This window comes from Trachurus trachurus (genome assembly GCF_905171665.1).
Source record: "Trachurus trachurus genome assembly, chromosome: 3".
Taxonomy (NCBI): Eukaryota; Metazoa; Chordata; class Actinopteri; order Carangiformes; family Carangidae; genus Trachurus; species Trachurus trachurus.
Window position 1 is genome coordinate 37,009,189 of NC_139893.1, and position 18,790 is coordinate 37,027,978.

General features: G+C 41.4%; 1 protein-coding gene across 1 annotated transcript in view; it reads left to right on the plus strand.

Annotated features, from left to right (window-relative positions):
* tmc3 (transmembrane channel like 3) overlaps positions 1-18,790 on the plus strand; it is a gene marked incomplete at both ends in the record, with an annotated part of 51,440 nt that overhangs the window by 11,173 nt on the left and 21,477 nt on the right. The window contains 7 exons of the mRNA XM_083995397.1: positions 7,619-7,700; positions 8,661-8,767; positions 11,833-11,931; positions 12,516-12,658; positions 14,996-15,143; positions 15,317-15,360; positions 17,365-17,512. Coding sequence (XP_083851523.1) covers positions 7,619-7,700; positions 8,661-8,767; positions 11,833-11,931; positions 12,516-12,658; positions 14,996-15,143; positions 15,317-15,360; positions 17,365-17,512 — 771 coding nt within the window. The remainder of the gene's footprint in view (positions 1-7,618; positions 7,701-8,660; positions 8,768-11,832; positions 11,932-12,515; positions 12,659-14,995; positions 15,144-15,316; positions 15,361-17,364; positions 17,513-18,790) is intronic.

The window sequence follows — 18,790 nt, forward strand, 5'->3', positions numbered from 1 at the left end:
ACACATACGGTACATAATGTGCCAACGTGCGGAACACATAGGCTCCGATAAGTTTCTTATATCTCTTGTCATCTCGCTTCTTCTCATAATCAATGCTGATCTCTCATCCAAAGAGGGCACTGCTGCCACCTACAGGACAGCTACACGTCTTTACACTAGTTTACAAGCCTGATATTGATGGACAAGCTCCACCAGACCATCCTCCAGCCCCTCCCGTTGAAAAACGCAATTGACGTCTATCGACGTCAATGGCAGTGAACGGTTGTAATTAGATTGACGTCTATAGACGTCAATGGCAGCCAATGAGTTAAAAAAAACAGTTTGTAGTCCACGATTAAAATTTTGTGCAATTTTTCAAATGTTAACCTTCCACCACAATTGGTTACTTTGGTTACTTGTAGCCTTTTTTAACTTGCATTATCCCACTGCCCAGAGGCTTAATGAAGCTGAAAAGTACAGTAGAGCTCCAGTGACTAAACTCTAAACTTAGGGCCGGATTTACTAAGATCCCAGATAGAGGGCGCTATATTGTTTGCGCCCGCTATAATATTGCGAGTTTGGTTAGTGCACGCAAAACAGGTGATCTACTAAGAGTAACCCGCTAAATGAAAACACGTGCAAACCGCAATATGTAAATGAGGGTTTTGCGCGTGTAATCGTTTCCGCCATGAAGAGAGTGGACAGAGAGCTGGACGGACGAAGGGACAGAATGACATTTGATCCGATGCATACAATGACAGCATGTGTGTTCATCTCTCTCGCGCTCTGTTTAGATAAATAAACACAAATCGCTACAGGGCCCAACTCGTCATATAGTGACAAACAGGCAGCAGCTGCAGCGACAATCACACACCTGTAATATGTGTATGTGTGTGCCGCCCATGATCGAGTGGATTAATAGAGAGCTCAGGTGGGACACACGGATCTAAACGCTCTGACCACTGACCAGAGGGATCAAAGACGGGTGAAGGCAGCGGTGACGTCTCTCAGTCCGGGACCGGGACTGAGAGACGGAGCTGAGCAGCCAGGTACTGGAGAGGAGAGGAGAGGAGAGGAGAGGAGAGGAGCGCACTGCAGGACAGACGTGCCCCGTGCGTAACGGCGCGTAAAAGACTTTTAACGCGGCTGAAAAACTATTACAGAATTACCCAGACGTGAGGAAATGCAGAGATGTAAGATCACGGGGCTCTGACAGGTATCAAATCAATAAACGCATACATTTTGGCAAAGTTGTATCAGTTACTACATGGTTTTCAGACGTGGTAAATAAAGACGCAAAAACAGCCACCGCAATCTCTTCCTGGTTTGGTAAATCACATTGCACGCGCTAAATAAATCTATTTGCATCTACTCCTCCCAGTATTTTGCACGTTCTGGCTGAAACGCCCATATTTACATATTCATCAAGGCAAACACACTAAATGGATCGCACGTGCTATTTTGCCCGTGTGAGGGACGCAATCCTCGGTGCGTCCGGTTAGTAGATCAGGTTCCACATGTGTTTGCGCGTGCAATCACGTTTGCACACATTTTAATACACGCAAACCTTTAGTAAATCCGGCCCTTGGAGTTTGAGCCAGAGGATTCTTGTGAAATTGATGTAATGAGTGTACGATAAGCCAAGTTGGATGGGTTATGGTCATTATTAGGAGAAGGTTACCCCCTTGGTGAGGTTAGGTGAGATTGCATTAGACTGCAGATGTCAGGAGAAATGTTTTATACCAATAGATGTTAAAGAGGAACTATGCAGGATTTTTACCTTAACTATGCTACATTTTTACCTTAATGAAACAGCTTTGGAGAAATTGTGATGGTTAAATAAATGACTTGTAACTAGTTCCAGGGAGAATGGAGGCTCTCTGCCTTCCACCTAGCGTCTCTTGGCTGAAAACCAACCTTGTAAGATCAGAGCCTCCAACCCAGCTCTTGTCTCTGCAGCACTGTGACACAAACATAAACCGTAACCTGTAGTCTCTCATTTATAAAAAAAAATTTAAGTATATTTTTTGGCTTTTTCACCTTTATTTGATAGCACAGTGAGATAGACAGGAAAGGGGGAGGCAGAGAGAGGGGGAAAGACATGCAGGAAAGGTCTGCCCGACGCGGGATTTGAACTTCATTTATAACATTTAAGACTACACAAATATACACATGATATAAAACGTTACACATCGGCTTTCTCGCCGGTTTTGTTGAGAACAAATGCACATGGCCAGGAGAAGGGTTAGCAAAAGAGAAGATACCGGACTTGCATAGTTCCCCTTTATCAAGGTCAAGGTTTGATCATGTTGAGGTTGAGCGATGCTTTGAGATGTTTGAGAAGATGGCTGTGCAGTAAGAGAGTCCAAAAGAAGAATGAGTGACCATCATTCAGTCCAGGAACTAGCCAGAAACTCAGTCACACTGATGGCACTGCTCTGGTTGGACAGGTTGTGCTGAAAGGATAAAGACAGAGACAGTACAGCAGGGACAGGCTCATTTGGACTTGCTCCACTGCTGTTGGAACAGTTTAAACACAGCCTGCTCAAGGTCATGCAGACCTACCTGGATGTTATCAGCAGCCTGAGCTGCTTTAAACGATGTCATCATTCACAAGGATTCATGGTGTGATGAGTTCAGTGGTCAGGATAAAAGGACAGGGGAATTTGAGAAACAGCTAGCTGTGTTTGGTGTCTATTAGTGAACACAAACCTCTCCATTCCAAGGAGACCTCATCTGTCATTAGTGTCGTAAACCTGCTCACATTAAATCTGAACTAAGAGCCAATGCTGGACATTGTGCGGTTTGTGATCTCATTGTTTTAAACACGAGGACAGTGGTGTCTGAATTACCGGTAGAGGGTTCTACCTTTACTTCCAGGCAATGAATTGGGTTGTGACAGAAGAGGAGAGGCAATGAGGTTTTGTTCACCATTGTGGACATTTCAAAAGCTTTAAGGTCAGAACTACCAAAGAGAAACTAGGAACAGTGACCAAGTGGTGAGTCATGGTGCATTCCAGTTGAACTCGGAGTAGTCGGAATTTCCGAGCCCCAAGTCTACTTCAGATCCAACTTCATGGGGCGTTTCTGAAGTCGGATCTGAAATCCCACCAGCCCCGACATTAGAATTCATGATGGCTGATAGTCAGATAAACAGTGGTGAACACTCGTAATTTTACAGTTTATTTCATTTCTCGTAATTGTCTCACATTAAAGTCAGCCACGTGCATAGCGCTAAAAAAAAACGTGACATATTCGCATTAAAATCACACAACTACAAGTATGAAATCATTGTATTTTCATTTTTGTTTTATTAATCATCAATTTTTCCGACTTCCATGTTTTTCAACTGGAAAGCGCTCAACTCAGAGGTGACGAGCTCCAAGTTCTGACTTCCAGTGTAAATGGAGTGGAACCATTTCATATCATTTTCATTTGATTTTTATTTTGTTCCATCCATAGACATTTTCAATTTATACATTGACAAAATAATGATTTGTTTGTAATTTGCACATTCCATTTCCATGCATGGAAAGGATCAGGATGAAGAAAACGTATTTTTCCTGCCTCTTAAAGGCCCCATGGCATGAAAATGTGATTTTGGTTATTTTTTCGTGCTTGGGGAGGTCTTTGGGCCACATATATACTGCCCCATGCATCAAACTGGTCATAAACGGAGAAACACACACCGCCCATTTGTAGGAACATTCTCTTTAAGACGAGCAGATAGCACTTCCTCCTTTCTGTGATGTCACACACAAGGTAACTCCGCCCACTGCGACAAGTTGTTTTTTTTTTCAATTTATATGAATGCAGCTTAGGTTTCAGTTACTTGCCTGTGATTGGCCCGACCACATGCCACTCAAAAACAGTGAGCCAATCAGAGGAGAGGTTCTCAGTCTCTCTTCTGATTGGCCAAATGACCTGTGCCTGCTAGAGCTCCAGAAAGAGGCAACAGAAAGGGGCAGTAGAAACGATATTAAGCAGATCACAGGTACTCAAAACCAATGATACATCTTGTTAGGGATATCAGCAGATAAATAAACCCAGAGAAAAGTGCACAGCATGGGGCCTTTAATCAATTCATTCTGAAATTATAAATAGACAGTTCGCCAATTTACTTATAAATATCCTAAACAACGAAAAACACAAACAACTCAATGATGGCAAATGCCTTCTTATTAAAAAGTCAACTAAAAAATCATAACCATTGAAACAACTCCTCCCTTCTGTTCCCTTCCTCCATCCTTCCTTCTTTCCTTCCTTTCTCCCTTCCTTCTTTCCACAATCCCTTTTCCCTTCCTTCCTTCCTTCCTTCCTTCCTTCCTTCCTTCCTTCCTTCCTTCCTTCCTTCCTTCCTTCCTTCCTTCCTTCCTTCCTTCCTTCTTCTTCCTCTTTTGACCCAACTGATCTGATCTGTTCCTTCCCTCCATCTTTCCATCTTTATTTCGTTCCTTTTTCCCTTCCTTCTTTCCTCCCTTCTTTCCCTTTTTCCTTCCTTGTTCCCTCCCTCCATCTTTCTTTCCTCCCTTTTCCCTTCCTTCTTTCCACAATCCTTCCTTCCTTCGTCCTTACTTCTTCCTTCCTTTTTGACCTAATTTGTTCCCTCCCTCCATCTATATTTCCTTCCTTTCCCCTTCCTTCTTTCCTCCCATCTTTCCCTTTCTCCTTCCTTCCTTCTTTCCTTTCGTCCTTCCTTCCTTGACCCAGGAGGACAACAGGAGGGTTGAACTAAAAATAGAAGCAAATCAGTGGGTAACTTCCTCATTCTTGTAGCTTTAGAATATTTCTTGCATTCTTAAAGATTTTGTAGATCTATTGAGCTGATTGTTGTGTCCTGTCAGAGGGTGATCGTGACACAACATCACATGAACTCATGTCTCCCGAGTCTCCAGCAGCAACAGACATAGATTGTGTATGTGTTTTTATATGCAACAGTGCGAGGACGGAAGAGCAGAGAATCGTGGTTGTAACAATGCTGCTGCAGAAAAGTGAAATAACAAAGACGGCTCTGCTGAGATCCCATCAGTGAAATATGTGCTGGTACTGTACAGCTAGAACTCTAATGAATCAGTCTGACTGTATGCTGAGAGGAGCTCGCTGCACTGCAGTAACACCATCAGGGCCAGAATAATAAAACATGGTGGATATCTTTTGTCCAGGCTGCTGAGTTCTGATTTCAACAAAGCTTTGCTCCTCCTGTAAGTCCAGCACACACCTACCGATCCTGTGTTACACACACACACACACACACACACACACACACACACACACACACACACACACACACACACACACACACACACACACACACACACACACACGTACAGAGAGAGAGAGAGAGCGCGAGCTGTGCAGCCACAGCACAGCAGCATGAGTGGATTTATAGCCTGTTGTTATAGCTCAGTTTAATTAAAATGTTCAGGCTGCTCATGCACCATTAGAATAAATTGACTTTAATCAAGCAGCGTGATGATGATGATGATGATGTATTAATTCTGCTGTTTGGCTCCCAGTTAATTGAAAATGGGAATCATTGGTCCAGATTATTTTGATTGATAATCATCGTCTCACTCACATCATAAGGTGTGAAAAGCTTCAGTCATGATGTCTCCTGTAGATAACAGCAACACGATTATTCTGTCAAGTTTAAATACAGAAAATACTGAACTTTCATTAAAACCCTCATTTTAAGACAAAAACATTAGACACCTTACACCCAGGCCATGTTAATTCTTTTTTTCATTTCATTTATTAGTTTATTTGAAATGGGACTCTGCATATTCATGAAAATACAAAAACAATTATTTAATGTAAATATGACGGATTTAGCTAGAGAACTCATTTCCATCCGTAGTCCCATGGTCCACAAACAAATAAAATTACATTTAGACAGAGACGAAACAAATATAGTGCATAACATAGTGCAGTACATCACATAATGGTTGCATTAATCAGGATGATGGTAAAAAATTAAAGTGCATTTATCCTACCATAGTGTCGTAAAGTGCGTCAACAGGCAGTATCTGTCATAAAGTGTTGTTTTTAAAGTGTGTCGGGTAAAGTTCCTACGGTTGAAAAAAAAAAAAAAAAAAAAAAAAAAAGATAAGATTACCCTTAATGTTTTTAATGAGCCATGTTTTTAGCTGTTTCTTAAATGTTACTGTACGTATGTTGAGCTTTCTCTTATTATTAGTAGTGTGTTCCATGTTAACAATCAGTGACACCTGCACTGACCAGTACAATAAAACACACTTACAAAAACATGGCTCCTAATTTCTGGTTTAATAGCATTAGCCTATGGAGAGAAGGAGGAGTGCTGCCACCAGGCTTTTAACAGGTGCTCACATTACCCCAATTTTAACTGCTTTACACTGGCTCCCAGTCAAAACGCCATATTGGTTTTTTAACATTTTAGTTTTGACTTTCAGAACAATACATGGACAAGCCCCACAATACATCTGAGATCACTCAGGTCTTTGGTTTATGGAATGTTTTACCAGTGTCTTTGTGTCTGATTGATTCTGTTGACTCTGCAGCTGTTAAAACTGTTATTTAGACAAGCTTTTAGTTGATGGCTTGGTAATGTTATTTTGATGGTAGCTATGTTTTTACCTCTCTTTTTTGTTGTATTTATGTTGTGTGTTGTTGTATAATGTTGTGTTATTTTAATTGCCTTATTATGCCACTCAGCACTTTTATTGTAAAGCACTTTGTGATTTTATCTGAAAAAAGTGCTATAGAAATAAAGTTTACTTACTCACTAGACAGCCAAGACAAGAGAATTTGAAGAGTTTTTGAAGACCACTGATCATTTTTATAATTTCACTTTAGTAACTAGATTCCTCCAAAAGTGCTTGGATGCAGTAAAGTCACAATTTACCCAGAATTCTTTGTAGCACAAAAATGACAGTCAATAACTCATCTTGTGCAAGAGATGAATTCAGACTCAGTCTATCTGAAGTTTGAATATCTCTGATCTCTAAGTCAAAACCAGACTTAGTGAAACCAGACTCTGGTTGTTCACTCAAACCAGTGATCTACATTTACTTGACAAAGACAGGTACGAGGGAAAAGGCAGAAGCTGCATCTATTGTATTCACTGCCTCATTTACCCACATGACATACAGGCTCTGAACTGTCCCCAGTGACAGGAGGAGCTGCTTTCACTTTGTCCTATGGACTGTAAAGCTGCACCGTTAAGACCGTTTAGTTTAATGGGGGAAGTCTGCTGTGACTGGTTTTAGAGGAAGCAGGGGGATAATACTGCTTCACTATGATTAGAAAAACAAAACAAAAAAAAATGTTATATTTTAATATATTAATAATTTAGAGACTACACAATAGCCACCAGTTTGTAACAGCTGCAGTATTTATCTGCAAGAGGGAGAGAAAACAAGTTATATCTACACCTTTTAATAATGCTAATTTCAGTGGTGCGTACAAGTATAAATAATGATTGAAAACAGGAATAAGACAGTTTAGACTATAAGTGTAGTAGTAATAGACTGTTTTTAAAGGATAATTCTTCATTTTGGGAAAACACACACATTTACTTTATTTCTGAGAGTGAGATAAGAAAGGACAGAATCAGTGTGAGTGTCTCCTCTTTAATCCCATTCCATTGTTCCTCTTGTAGCTGCTGAAGAAACTTTCCCGTGTGCTTTACAACATCGTGGTTCTGTTCATCCCCTGGGAAGTGAGGATCAAGAAGATCGAAAGTGAGTTGTGTTTTTTTCTCACAGAGGTAATTAAAATAAGCCGTCACTGATAAAACACTTAGATTTACTTTGTACAGTGCTGCCACACTGAGCAACGTAACAAACCCTGCAACTGTCATCACTGAGCTTTGTGATATATTATCTAAGTTATAGATCACAAAGTTTTTTCGGGCAATAAATGGCAAGGCAAGACATCTTTATTTATATAGCGCATTTAATACCAAGGCAACTCAATGTGCTTTAGATAAAGACAAAACATTTGAAAAGAACAGCAGAAAAACAAACAATTTTTACCAAAGAAGAATAAAAAAGTAGAATAAAAGAAAATAGATAAAGTTTAAAGTTCTTAAAAGAGCTCAGCTATAAGCACATTAAAAAAGAAATGTTTTTAACCTGGATTCAAAAGAGTTTACAGTTGGGGCTGATTTCAGTTCTGCTGGTATTTTGTTCCACTTGTGTGCAGCATAACAGCTAAATGCTGCTTCACCATGTCTGGTCTGAACTCTGAGCTCCACTATCTGACCTGAGTCACTAGATCTCAGAGCTCTACTGGGTTTATACTCTACTAACATGTCATTCATGTGTTCTGGACCTGAACCATTCAGTGATTTGTAAACCAGTAGCAGAACTTTAAAATATGTTCTGTAGCTGACTGGGAGCCAATGTAAGGTCTTAAGAACTGGGCTGATGTGATCTGATCTCTTTGTTCTGGTTAAAACAAGAAATAAATAAATGTCAAGCTTTTTACATCAGATCTTTATGTTGGACTCGATGATGAACTGATACACATCTGGTTGGCAAATGTCACTGTGACTTCACAAAACACACTTTTGGCTGGAATTTACAAAGTTATAAACTAGTTATTATGACAACTCAAATACCTGTAAGGATTAAATGAATATAGAAATAGAATTGATATTAGTCAGTATGAGTTGTGATATTTTTCTCTGTGTGTTCGAGGTCACTTTGGGTCGGGCGTGGCCTCCTACTTCATCTTCCTGCGCTGGTTGTTTGGGATCAACATCGTCCTCACCATCATGACCGGAGCCTTCATTGTCCTGCCAGAGGTCAGCAAGTCACTCACTCTTCATATTACACTAATGTTCATATACAGTGAATTCAGAAAGTGGGAGGTGAACTGAATATATCTCTATGAGATGAAAATACATGTACGGTATGCATTTGTGTGTTTGTGTGTGTGTGTGTGTGTGGGGACAGATTGTTATCAGTCACATACACTGTTCAGATTCAATCACAACCGGCTGACTTTCTTCTTTAACAATCTTAAATGATGAATTTCAATTTTAATTTCCAACCGGTAAAACATTTACATTAAAGGTATAATATGTAGGAATTCCCCCCATCTAGCGGTGCAGTTGCATATCTGAACGTATTCTTGATGTTGCATTCACGTGAAATGGGGCAGACGTCAGACAGACAACAGACGCTGCATGTTACAGGATAAACAAGCGTCTATGTAAACAAGTGGTCCGCCAGCACGAGGCAAAACAATACAGGCCTGACAATGTTGTCATGGTGATGTCGTATTGTTTACCCGACCCACGTTTTACCATCTTTCTCTCGTCGAGTAAAATGACATCCGGTTGGTTTGCCGGCGGCCGTCTGCCTGACTACACCTGAATGCAACACCAGTGCCTCCGTCCTTCCTCACACTACACAGTGGTGACAGTTTTAACAGGCCGAGCCCACAGCTCCGCTGAGTTTCTATGGTTACCTACGGTCACGCTGCCACTCAACGTAAAAAATGGCGATGCAACATGGCTCGGTTCGGTGCGTCGCCCACTTATGTATTTGTAACGACTTGTAACAACTCATTCTAAGGTACGAGAAAGCTTTCATTTGTATGCGGGTGTGATTTGACTTAAGTGAAATACGTATTTATGAAAGACATATTAGATTTTTGCTAATAAAGAGCTAAATAAGTTACATACTGGGGCTTTAACATTCACATTTACATAAACAATACTTGCATTAAAGGGATAGTTCACCCAAAATTGAAATTTCACTCTTTATCTACTCACCCTCATGTGGACTAAGGGCTGGGAGAAGTTTCAGAGTCCTCCGTGGCTTCTCTGAGTTACAGGGGGTCTCTGCGTAGCAGTGCATGTCCATATAACGGTTGCAAATGGATACCAACTGTCTTCGTAACAAAAAGACACACCAAAAAACATCCAAATACCTCCATGCTGCTCGTATGTAATGTCCGTCTTGTATTGAAGCTCCAAAATGCGAAATTGTCCCGAAAAAAATTTAATAAGTCTATATTTCAAGCTTGTTTTGTAGCGGAAGCTTCTCGAAGCTCCTCTTCCCAGTTCATCAAATTTGGACGAACCGGGAAGAGGATTTTGGAAATTTCAATTTTGGGTGAACTATCCCTTTAAGTCCAGACTCAGGATCTTTTACAGTCACTTCACTACAGCTACTTCAGCTCAGGCAGTTACAGTACAACATGTAGCCAAGAAGAAAAGGCAGAGGAGGATGTTGTTGGATTTATGTTTGTCACTGACATGCAGACACAGGCAATTTCCCCAGACATGACATCCCATCATTCCCATCTCTCTCTCTCTCTCTCTCTCTCTCTCTCTCTCTCTCTCTCTCTCTCTCTCTCTCTCTCTCTCTCTCTCTCTCTCCCTTCATCATGTTGGGACTAACCTTCCACTGTCTCCTTCCATGCATCCAACCTTTGTCTCACCTCTGCTGACTGAGTAATGGCATCCAATATCAAAGATCATGGATGCTGTGTCTGGTTCATGGGACCAATTCCATGAGGAATGAAACAGAGGGTCACTCAGTTCACTCCAAATATCAATCATTTTCTATCACTTTCTTTCACTTTGTTTCTACATTGCTTTACTCATCAAACATTGTTTTATGCACTCATTTATTCAATGTATTATACACATTGCAATAAGGGCATTTATAACATTTATATGACACGGGGGCGGGGGGGGGGAGACAGGTCTGGGAAGAGCATGAATAGAGGTATGGATTCATGTACTGACAATTTGAAAAAGACTAAAGCAGCAAACAGTGAAGAATCCAGGTTATCATTTGAGTTGTTTTCATTACATCACTGTTATACAGGTTCTATACAGGTTCAAGTAGCAGCTAAGCACCACTTACTGCTAATTGTAATGTTAGACAGGAATCAGTAAGATAAGACGAGATAAGATAATCCTTTGTTTGTCCCATGGTGGGTTGCAGCTAAACAGCAAACAAGAGCGAAACAATATGCAGCACAGATAATAAATAATAAAAAAAAGAAATCAATATTTATAAGAAAATGTAAAAGGAGAAAAAATCAATACGAAACATGAGAAAGAAATATGCACATTCCAGCAGTAGCATATGACAATATAAACAAGAAGTGGTTGAATCTGTAGATAAACTGTTGGTATTTATCTAAATAGATGTATTTGTGAAAGTAGAGTGAAACATTCTGTACAGAATGTAATAGCAGTGATAGCTACAGTACATACAGTATGTACACTGTGTAGTTGTAGATTGTCCAACCATGTGTTGTGCTGAGAACGAAGGATGGCAGCTTGCTGTGTGAGTGTGTAGAGTGTCTGGACATTTTATGCAATTATTATATTATACAATTTTAAACACCCATTAGACTCATAAATGACACCCTACCATTTAATTGATATGTTTGTGTTTCTGTGTGTGTACCTTTTTTTTGATCATGCATGTCATGCATGGCAGTGTACCCTCGGTTTATTTTACTTATACATATATTATTTATTTACTGTAAAAATTTGAATTTTAATGTGTATGTGAGCCAGATGTATGTTTGTTTGTTTCGTCATATGTGTTCTTGATATGTATTCTGTCTCTCATTGCCATTTTTACCTGTGGTGGTAAAGTAATAATAAATGTATACTGCCTCTTTTGAGTTTTAGCTGGCCAGGAGTCAGTTTAGTGCACTGCATGCTCGCAAGCATCAACGTGGCAAATGAGATCTTCCTTCCTTCCAATTTGCTGAGGACCACCTAGTGACCCCTGGTGTCCCCACTTTTGAAATCACTGTACTATGAAATCCCTTCCCTACTGCTGTCATCATAATAACATCTAATTCATCTAATAGCTCTGTGTTTATGTGTACTAGCTGTTAGCTGGAGCTCCATTTGGAACCACGAGGAGTAAGACCATCCCCAAGGAGCACCTGGCCTCGGCCCAGGACCTGGACACCATCTGGTCTCTTGGGGCAAGCCTCTCTGCTTTTATTGTTCTGTCAATAGCACATGACTCACACACAATGGGCCATTATTCAATTAAACATGACTTTATCCCTCCTGTTGTTCTTCTGTTCCCTTCCTCCATCCTTCCTTCTTTCCACAATCCTTTTTTCCTTCCTTCCTTCCCTTCGTCCTTACTTCTTCTTCCTTCCTCTTTTGATCCAGTTGACCATCTGTTCCCTCCCTCCATCTTTCTTTCCTTCCTTTTCCCCTCCCTTCTTTCCTCCCTTCTTTCCCTTTGTCCTTCCTGCCTTCCTTCCTTCCTTCCTTCCTTCCTTCCTTCCTTCCTTCCTTCCATCTTTCCTTCCTTCCTTCGCTCCCTTCGGCCTTCCTTCCTTGACCCAGGAGGACAACAGGAGGGTTAATATCTGTTGATCTTGAGTCTTTCCTCACGTTATATAAGTTTTGGACCTATAGAGGTAATCATCATTAACATCATTAAAATCCCTGCGGTAAGGGCATAATGAGTGTTGCTGTCGATGAAGGTAATTTCCTTGACATGTTCTCATGTGCTGTGCACCTCAGTGTTGTGATCATGTGTTTATCTCCACAGGGCTACCTGCAGTACTCTGTGTTGTTCTACGGTTACTACGGCCGGGTGAGGAAAATCGGCAGTGCTGGGTACCGTTTGCCTCTGGCCTACTTCCTGGTTGGGATGGCTGTCTTTGCCTACAGTTTCATCATACTGTTGAGAAAGTAAGTAAGCATCATGCTTTGTACTTACACTGATGGAACATTAGATGATTAGATGATGTAATATCATGATGTAATGCTTGAGATTGATTTGACCAGGTTTCCAGATCAATAAAGCTCACTGACAGGTGACGTGGTCTAATGACCCTGTCTATGTCTACATATAAAGCAGCAAAATGAAGGAATGACATCAATTTTTGATACATTTTACGTATAATAATAAAGTTTATTTTCTAGATATGTTCCATAGCTTCAACATGTTGCATCATCTGCTGCTGCAACCCAGACTACTGAAAACCCTTCATCACTATAACTGTAGAATTTAATATCATCCCTCCTTTACCTGTAGAATTATAATACAGATAGAACAAAGTATTATTATAGCAAGAACCAAGTAATATTATGAGAACAGTAGCACTATGAGCACAATTTTACTGCTGCACTGTTTTAATAAACTGGACAATGCAGCGATAAACTTCACTGCATCTTTCTGTAGTAAAATTCTGTAGCTCTGAGCTCTGAATGGAAAACTTTAGCAACAAAGGTGAGGGAAAAAAATGACAGGAAGCTCTGGCTCCATTTTCACTGCAACATGACCAGGTTTTATGATAATAAATAAAGAAAATGTCCCAAGAGAAGCTGAAGAACCCTGTGTACATAAAAATAATACATTTTATTTATAGGACACACTTAGGGACACCGTAGATTGAGTAAAAACAGTGCAACACAAACAATAAGAACAATGGTCAGGTTAAAATTAGACAGTGCAGTTGAAATCATTAAATGGCAGTTTTGAACAGGTGGGTTTTGAGTTTGGATTTGAAGTGATGGAGGAGGAGGATCAGAGAGTGGCAACGTGGAGGAGGTTAGACAGGTAGGGAGGGGCGAGGCAAGACTTATATGTTAAGAAGAGGATTTTAAATTCAATTTGAAACTTTATTGTTTTTACATGACACATAGGGCCGGATTTACTAAGATCCCAGATAGCGGGCGCTATATTGTTTGCGTCCGCTATAATATTGCGTGTTTGGTTAGTGCACGCAAAACAGGTGATCTACTAAGAGTAACCCGCTAAATGAAAACACGTGCAAACCGCAATATGTAAATGAGGGTTTTGCGCGTCGTAATCGTTTCCGCCATGGAGAGAGTGGACAGAGAGCTGGACGGACGAAGGGACAGAATGACATTTGATCCGATGCATACAGTGACAGCACGTGTGTTCATCTCTCTCGCGCTCTGTTTAGATAAATAAACACAAATCGCTACAGGGCCCAACTCGTCATATACTGACGAACAGGCAGCAGCTGCAGCGACAATCACACACCTATATATACGAACATGATCGAGTGGATTAATAGAGAGCTCAGGTGGGACACACGGATCTAAACGCTCTGACCACTGACCAGAGGGATCAAAGACGGGTGAAGGCAGCGGTGACGTGTCTCAGTCCGGGACCGGGACTGAGAGACGGAGCTGAGCAGCCAGGTAGCCTACTGGAGAGGAGAGGAGAGGAGAGGAGAGGAGCGCACTGCAGGACAGACGTGCCCCGTGCGTAACGGCGCGTAAAAGACTTTTAACACGGCTGAAAAACTGTTACAAAATTACCCAGACGTGAGGAAATGCAGAGATGTAAGATCATGGGGCTCTGACAGGTATCAAATCAATAAACGCATAAGTTTTGGCAAAGTTGTATCAGTTAGTACATGGTTTTCAGACGTGGTAAATAAAGACGCAAAAACAGCCACCGCAATCTCTTCCTGGTTTGGTAAATCACATTGCACGCGCTAAATAAATCTATTTGCATCTACTCCTCCCAGTATTTTGCACGTTCTGGCTGAAACGCCCATATTTACATATGCATCAAGGCAAACACGCTAAACGGATCACACGTGCTATTCTGCCCGTGTGAGGGACGCAATCCTCGGTGCGTCCGGTTAGTAGATCAGGTTCCACATGTGTTTGCGCGTGCAATCACGTTTGCACACGTTTTAATACACGCAAACCTTTAGTAAATCCGGCCCATAGGGTGTTATAAATTGGGATGAGAGTTCAATCCCTCAACTTTGCAATTGGCAAGAATTAAAGTGTCCCCATGCAGATAGTAGAATTTTATTTCTGTCAAATTTCTGTCATGGCTGTAAATACCTCAACTTTATTCTCCCTTAGTTAAAGAAACATTTTAAGAGAGAGAATCTTAAGAGAAACTGAAGCTCAAGTGCCATATGTCGATATAAAACAGTGTTTTGTGCAATGGGCCCTTCTCTCAAGGGGTCACTCACTGACTAACCTCACTAATATCCTTAAAATGTTGTAATAACATACTTAATGATTCTATTGCAGAATGGCCAAGAATTCCCGTCTGAGTCTGGCCAGTGCTTCTGATGAGAACTTCACGTTTTGCTGGAGGGTTTTCTGTGCCTGGGATTACCTGATAGGAAACCCAGAGGCTGCAGAGAGCAAGGGAGCCGCCATCGTCAACAACATCAGGGTCAGAGACACAGAAACTTCATATTCAGTTAGCTGTAGCTCAGTGTATGGACATCTGTTTGCATTTCTGTATTCATGCATCTTCAGCACTTTTTTATGCACAGAATGATATAGAACAGAAACTGTGATTTTTGTTTCCCATAACGCATGATAACAAATGTTTATTCTGTACAGGAAGCCATTGTTGAGGAGCAAGAGAAGAAGAAGGATACCAGTTTGTAGGTGTATTTGTTATCAGTATTTCCTGTGTTTGCATGTTTTCTGCAGAAATCAACTGTTATCATACTATTCTGTACACATAAACCACTTCATAATATTATTTCTCATGCACACTGGCTCCATAATCATCTGTGCTTGTTTTCACATCCAGCTGATTTACAACTTTGTGCATAAATGAATGAATGAATGTATGAATGAATGAATGAATGAATGAATGAATGAATAATTTATTTTCGTGTCATGCTACCATTGTGGCCCATCCCATATGGGATTAAAAGACACATTTACAAAAAAAAAATCTAAAACTAGACAATCCTTCCTTTTGCTATTACCCACCACACGATTGTACATGACACCATAGGCGCCGATTGCGTGGGTGCTCGAGCAGGTTGAGCACCCACTGGGGGGCACGCCACTAGATGCGCATTTCTCCGTGCCGGTATTTCGCATCTGACGTCTATGTTAAGCACGCGTTTTTATTGATATTGTAGCGTCCGACCTGACGTAACTACAACAACATAACACAAACTTATCTGACAGCTCTCACTTCTTCCTCTGCTCCTCCTCACTCACTCACACTCACCCCGGCCCCTCAGTTTCTCATCAACCATACCCTACCTGCCCGTACCGTACACATTCACAGTCAGTCAGAAATCACAGAACTTAAACATCATAACAAGAACATTACTGCGGGGTTGCTACAATATTTTCAGTTGTGCAGTAGGCTGTTATTAATAATGAGCGATGAGTCCCGTTGCTACGTGGCACCACTGTTTGTAGAGCCCGGTTCAGGGGTGCAACCCCCCCTCGTGAGCGTGCGCGCGCACCCACGGGCAAAAACATAAATCGGCGCCCATGCATGACACATACATAAACAACTTAAAGGCCCCCACAGCACTGTCACTGTCCGTTTGAGGTTTCATAGTCGAGCGTACGGTGTCACATTTAAAACAGGTCGATGTGAAGATTTCCCGCCGAGCAATCTATTGTATGACACCGACTATGCATACGCGGAGTCCGCACACTCGCAAAAATTGAGCTTCACGCACACGGGTCCGGCGGACGTCCGCTTTGCGTCTGCATTGAGTCCGCCTCGAGTACCGAGTACATCCGCGGAGTCAAGTACGCCCGAGTGTGTGGGCCTTAAGACTACTACCAACATTCATCTGTATATCGCTCTTCTTCTCAATGGCCTTTATGAGATATGAAGAAAATGCAGACATATCAAGCTGGAAAAGACGCTTTAGCTTCTCCACGTCGTCCAACCACATAAATTCATTTTTTGGGTCTACTTTACTAAACAGTCTTTGTCTGACAGTCATAGAATTGACAGTAGAACACAAAATGTATTTAATTCTCTGCATCTTTGAGATCACACTCAGTACAAATTCTTTCCTCTTCCGCTATGCCTACGTACATACCTGCCTGTCTCCATGTGAAGACCAAGTATACCGGCTCTCATTTGAACACACAGGGATCTTTTCTTTTTAGACAAATTATACAAAACATCATTTTCTGGCACAAATACCTGCTTTATTTCACAGTAAGTACGCAGCATTGGTTTACCCCAAATATCAAATGCCCATCTATCTTTACTTTGTTGAAAAATAATTTATTTTAGTTCATTAATCTCCACTTTCTCTTTATTATAATAATGGTCTTCACATCCAGCTCTCAGACAGATGTGCATGTGGAATCTCTGCAGTCTTTACACAGTGATGAGGATCCTGAAGCTGACAGTAAATCACTACATGGGCATGACTGGAGTGACAAAAGACATTAAAATGAGATAAATGAATGCCTTGTATCCTCCTCCATATCTCAGCTGTCGCTGCCTGAACAGTGTGTCTGACATACGATATGTGTGTGTGTGTGTGTGTGTGTGTGTGTGTTTCTGTCTGTCAAACATTCACTTCAACTCTTCTAGCTCCAATCACTGTGAACCTCTGGAGATGAATTTAGTGTTTTCTTTCTGATCGGTGTATCTCTCCGTGTGTCTTCAGGGCGGTTCTGATCAGTCTGCGTATCTTAGCCAACATCCTGGTGCTGCTGTCTCTGGCCGGCAGCATCTACATCATCTACTTCGTGGTGGACCGTTCTCAGAAACTGGAGCAGGAGAAGCCCGAGCTGACGCTGTGGGAGAAGAACGAGGTAGCGGAGCAGAACGGACATCAGCGTCCTCGTCGTTCCTCATCATCATTAGCTTGATTAGATTATCCAACATACAATCCAGCTCGGAGGAGAGCTGAGGCCTTAAAGTGATCCAGTGGAAGGCGCAGCCATTGGTCAGTGGTCAGTGACATCACTTCATTTACTCGAGTGAACCTGCTGTTCAATCGACCTGAGGAGCAGCTCGGCCTCCAGCTCTGGATCCATATATTGACGAGAAGTCAAGTATTACAGCCATCAGGGAAAAATGACTTATTCTATTTTTCTAATTAGCTTTATTTGAATTTAATTAAAATATTACATGTGATTGCACTTTATTTGTTAACATAGAACATGAGGATATGGATACACTTTATTGTCCCTGGTCTTAGACAGCAGTGCTACTCAAGTTGCAAACACAATTATGACATAAAACATGGATCAAATAGAACATAAAAAAATAGCAGAAACAGAGGAAGAGTCCGCACAGACACAACATGGTCTACAATTTTCGCACATGTCCCATGTATTGCACCAAAAGGATGTTCCTGAGAGAAAACTAAAGTACTAAAGTAGTAGTATAATCACCCTAAGTGCAGACTAAAGGCACAATAGTATGATAAGACCAATAACAACACCGTTTATCTGTAGAATATTATTATAAACTAAGTATTAGTGATTATGTTTTTTGTTTTTTAATTCTGATCTTGATCCTGATCCAAGTCATTAATATTGGCTTTCTGCCTACAGAGTATGTGAATGCACAGTTAACACTTAAAGCAGAAGTAAGCGATCCGGTCGTTTTGGGTAATGCTGCGTTCCAGGCAGGCTTTTGAAACCGTAAATTACAGCTTCAAGTCACGACTTACGACTTTGTAGCGTTCCAGGCAACCCACTCATGTTTTTCCGACCTGTTTTGCCTGTGAAAGTCACTATAACGGCCACTCGTAACTTCTGACCCGTGAACTCGTACCAGATCGAACTGGTACGACTTCACAGGTCGGAAAAACACGAGTTACGGGTTGCCTTGAACGCACCATAACGTCTTGTCAGCCGATGGAGTTAGCAGCCCCCGCCCTCGTCATGGATCTATTGGTCCTCGTTCCTACGTCACCACATTCACGCGCATCCCTTGGCTGCACACACAGAGAGGACCGCCCCTTTATGCCGTTCTCTCTCCTCATTGGATAAAACTTGTAGGATACGAGAAAAGTTTTCTCCTCGGCTCAGAGCAGAGCAGAGTGACTGACAGACCCGTGTTTCAGACCAAACACTCTATGT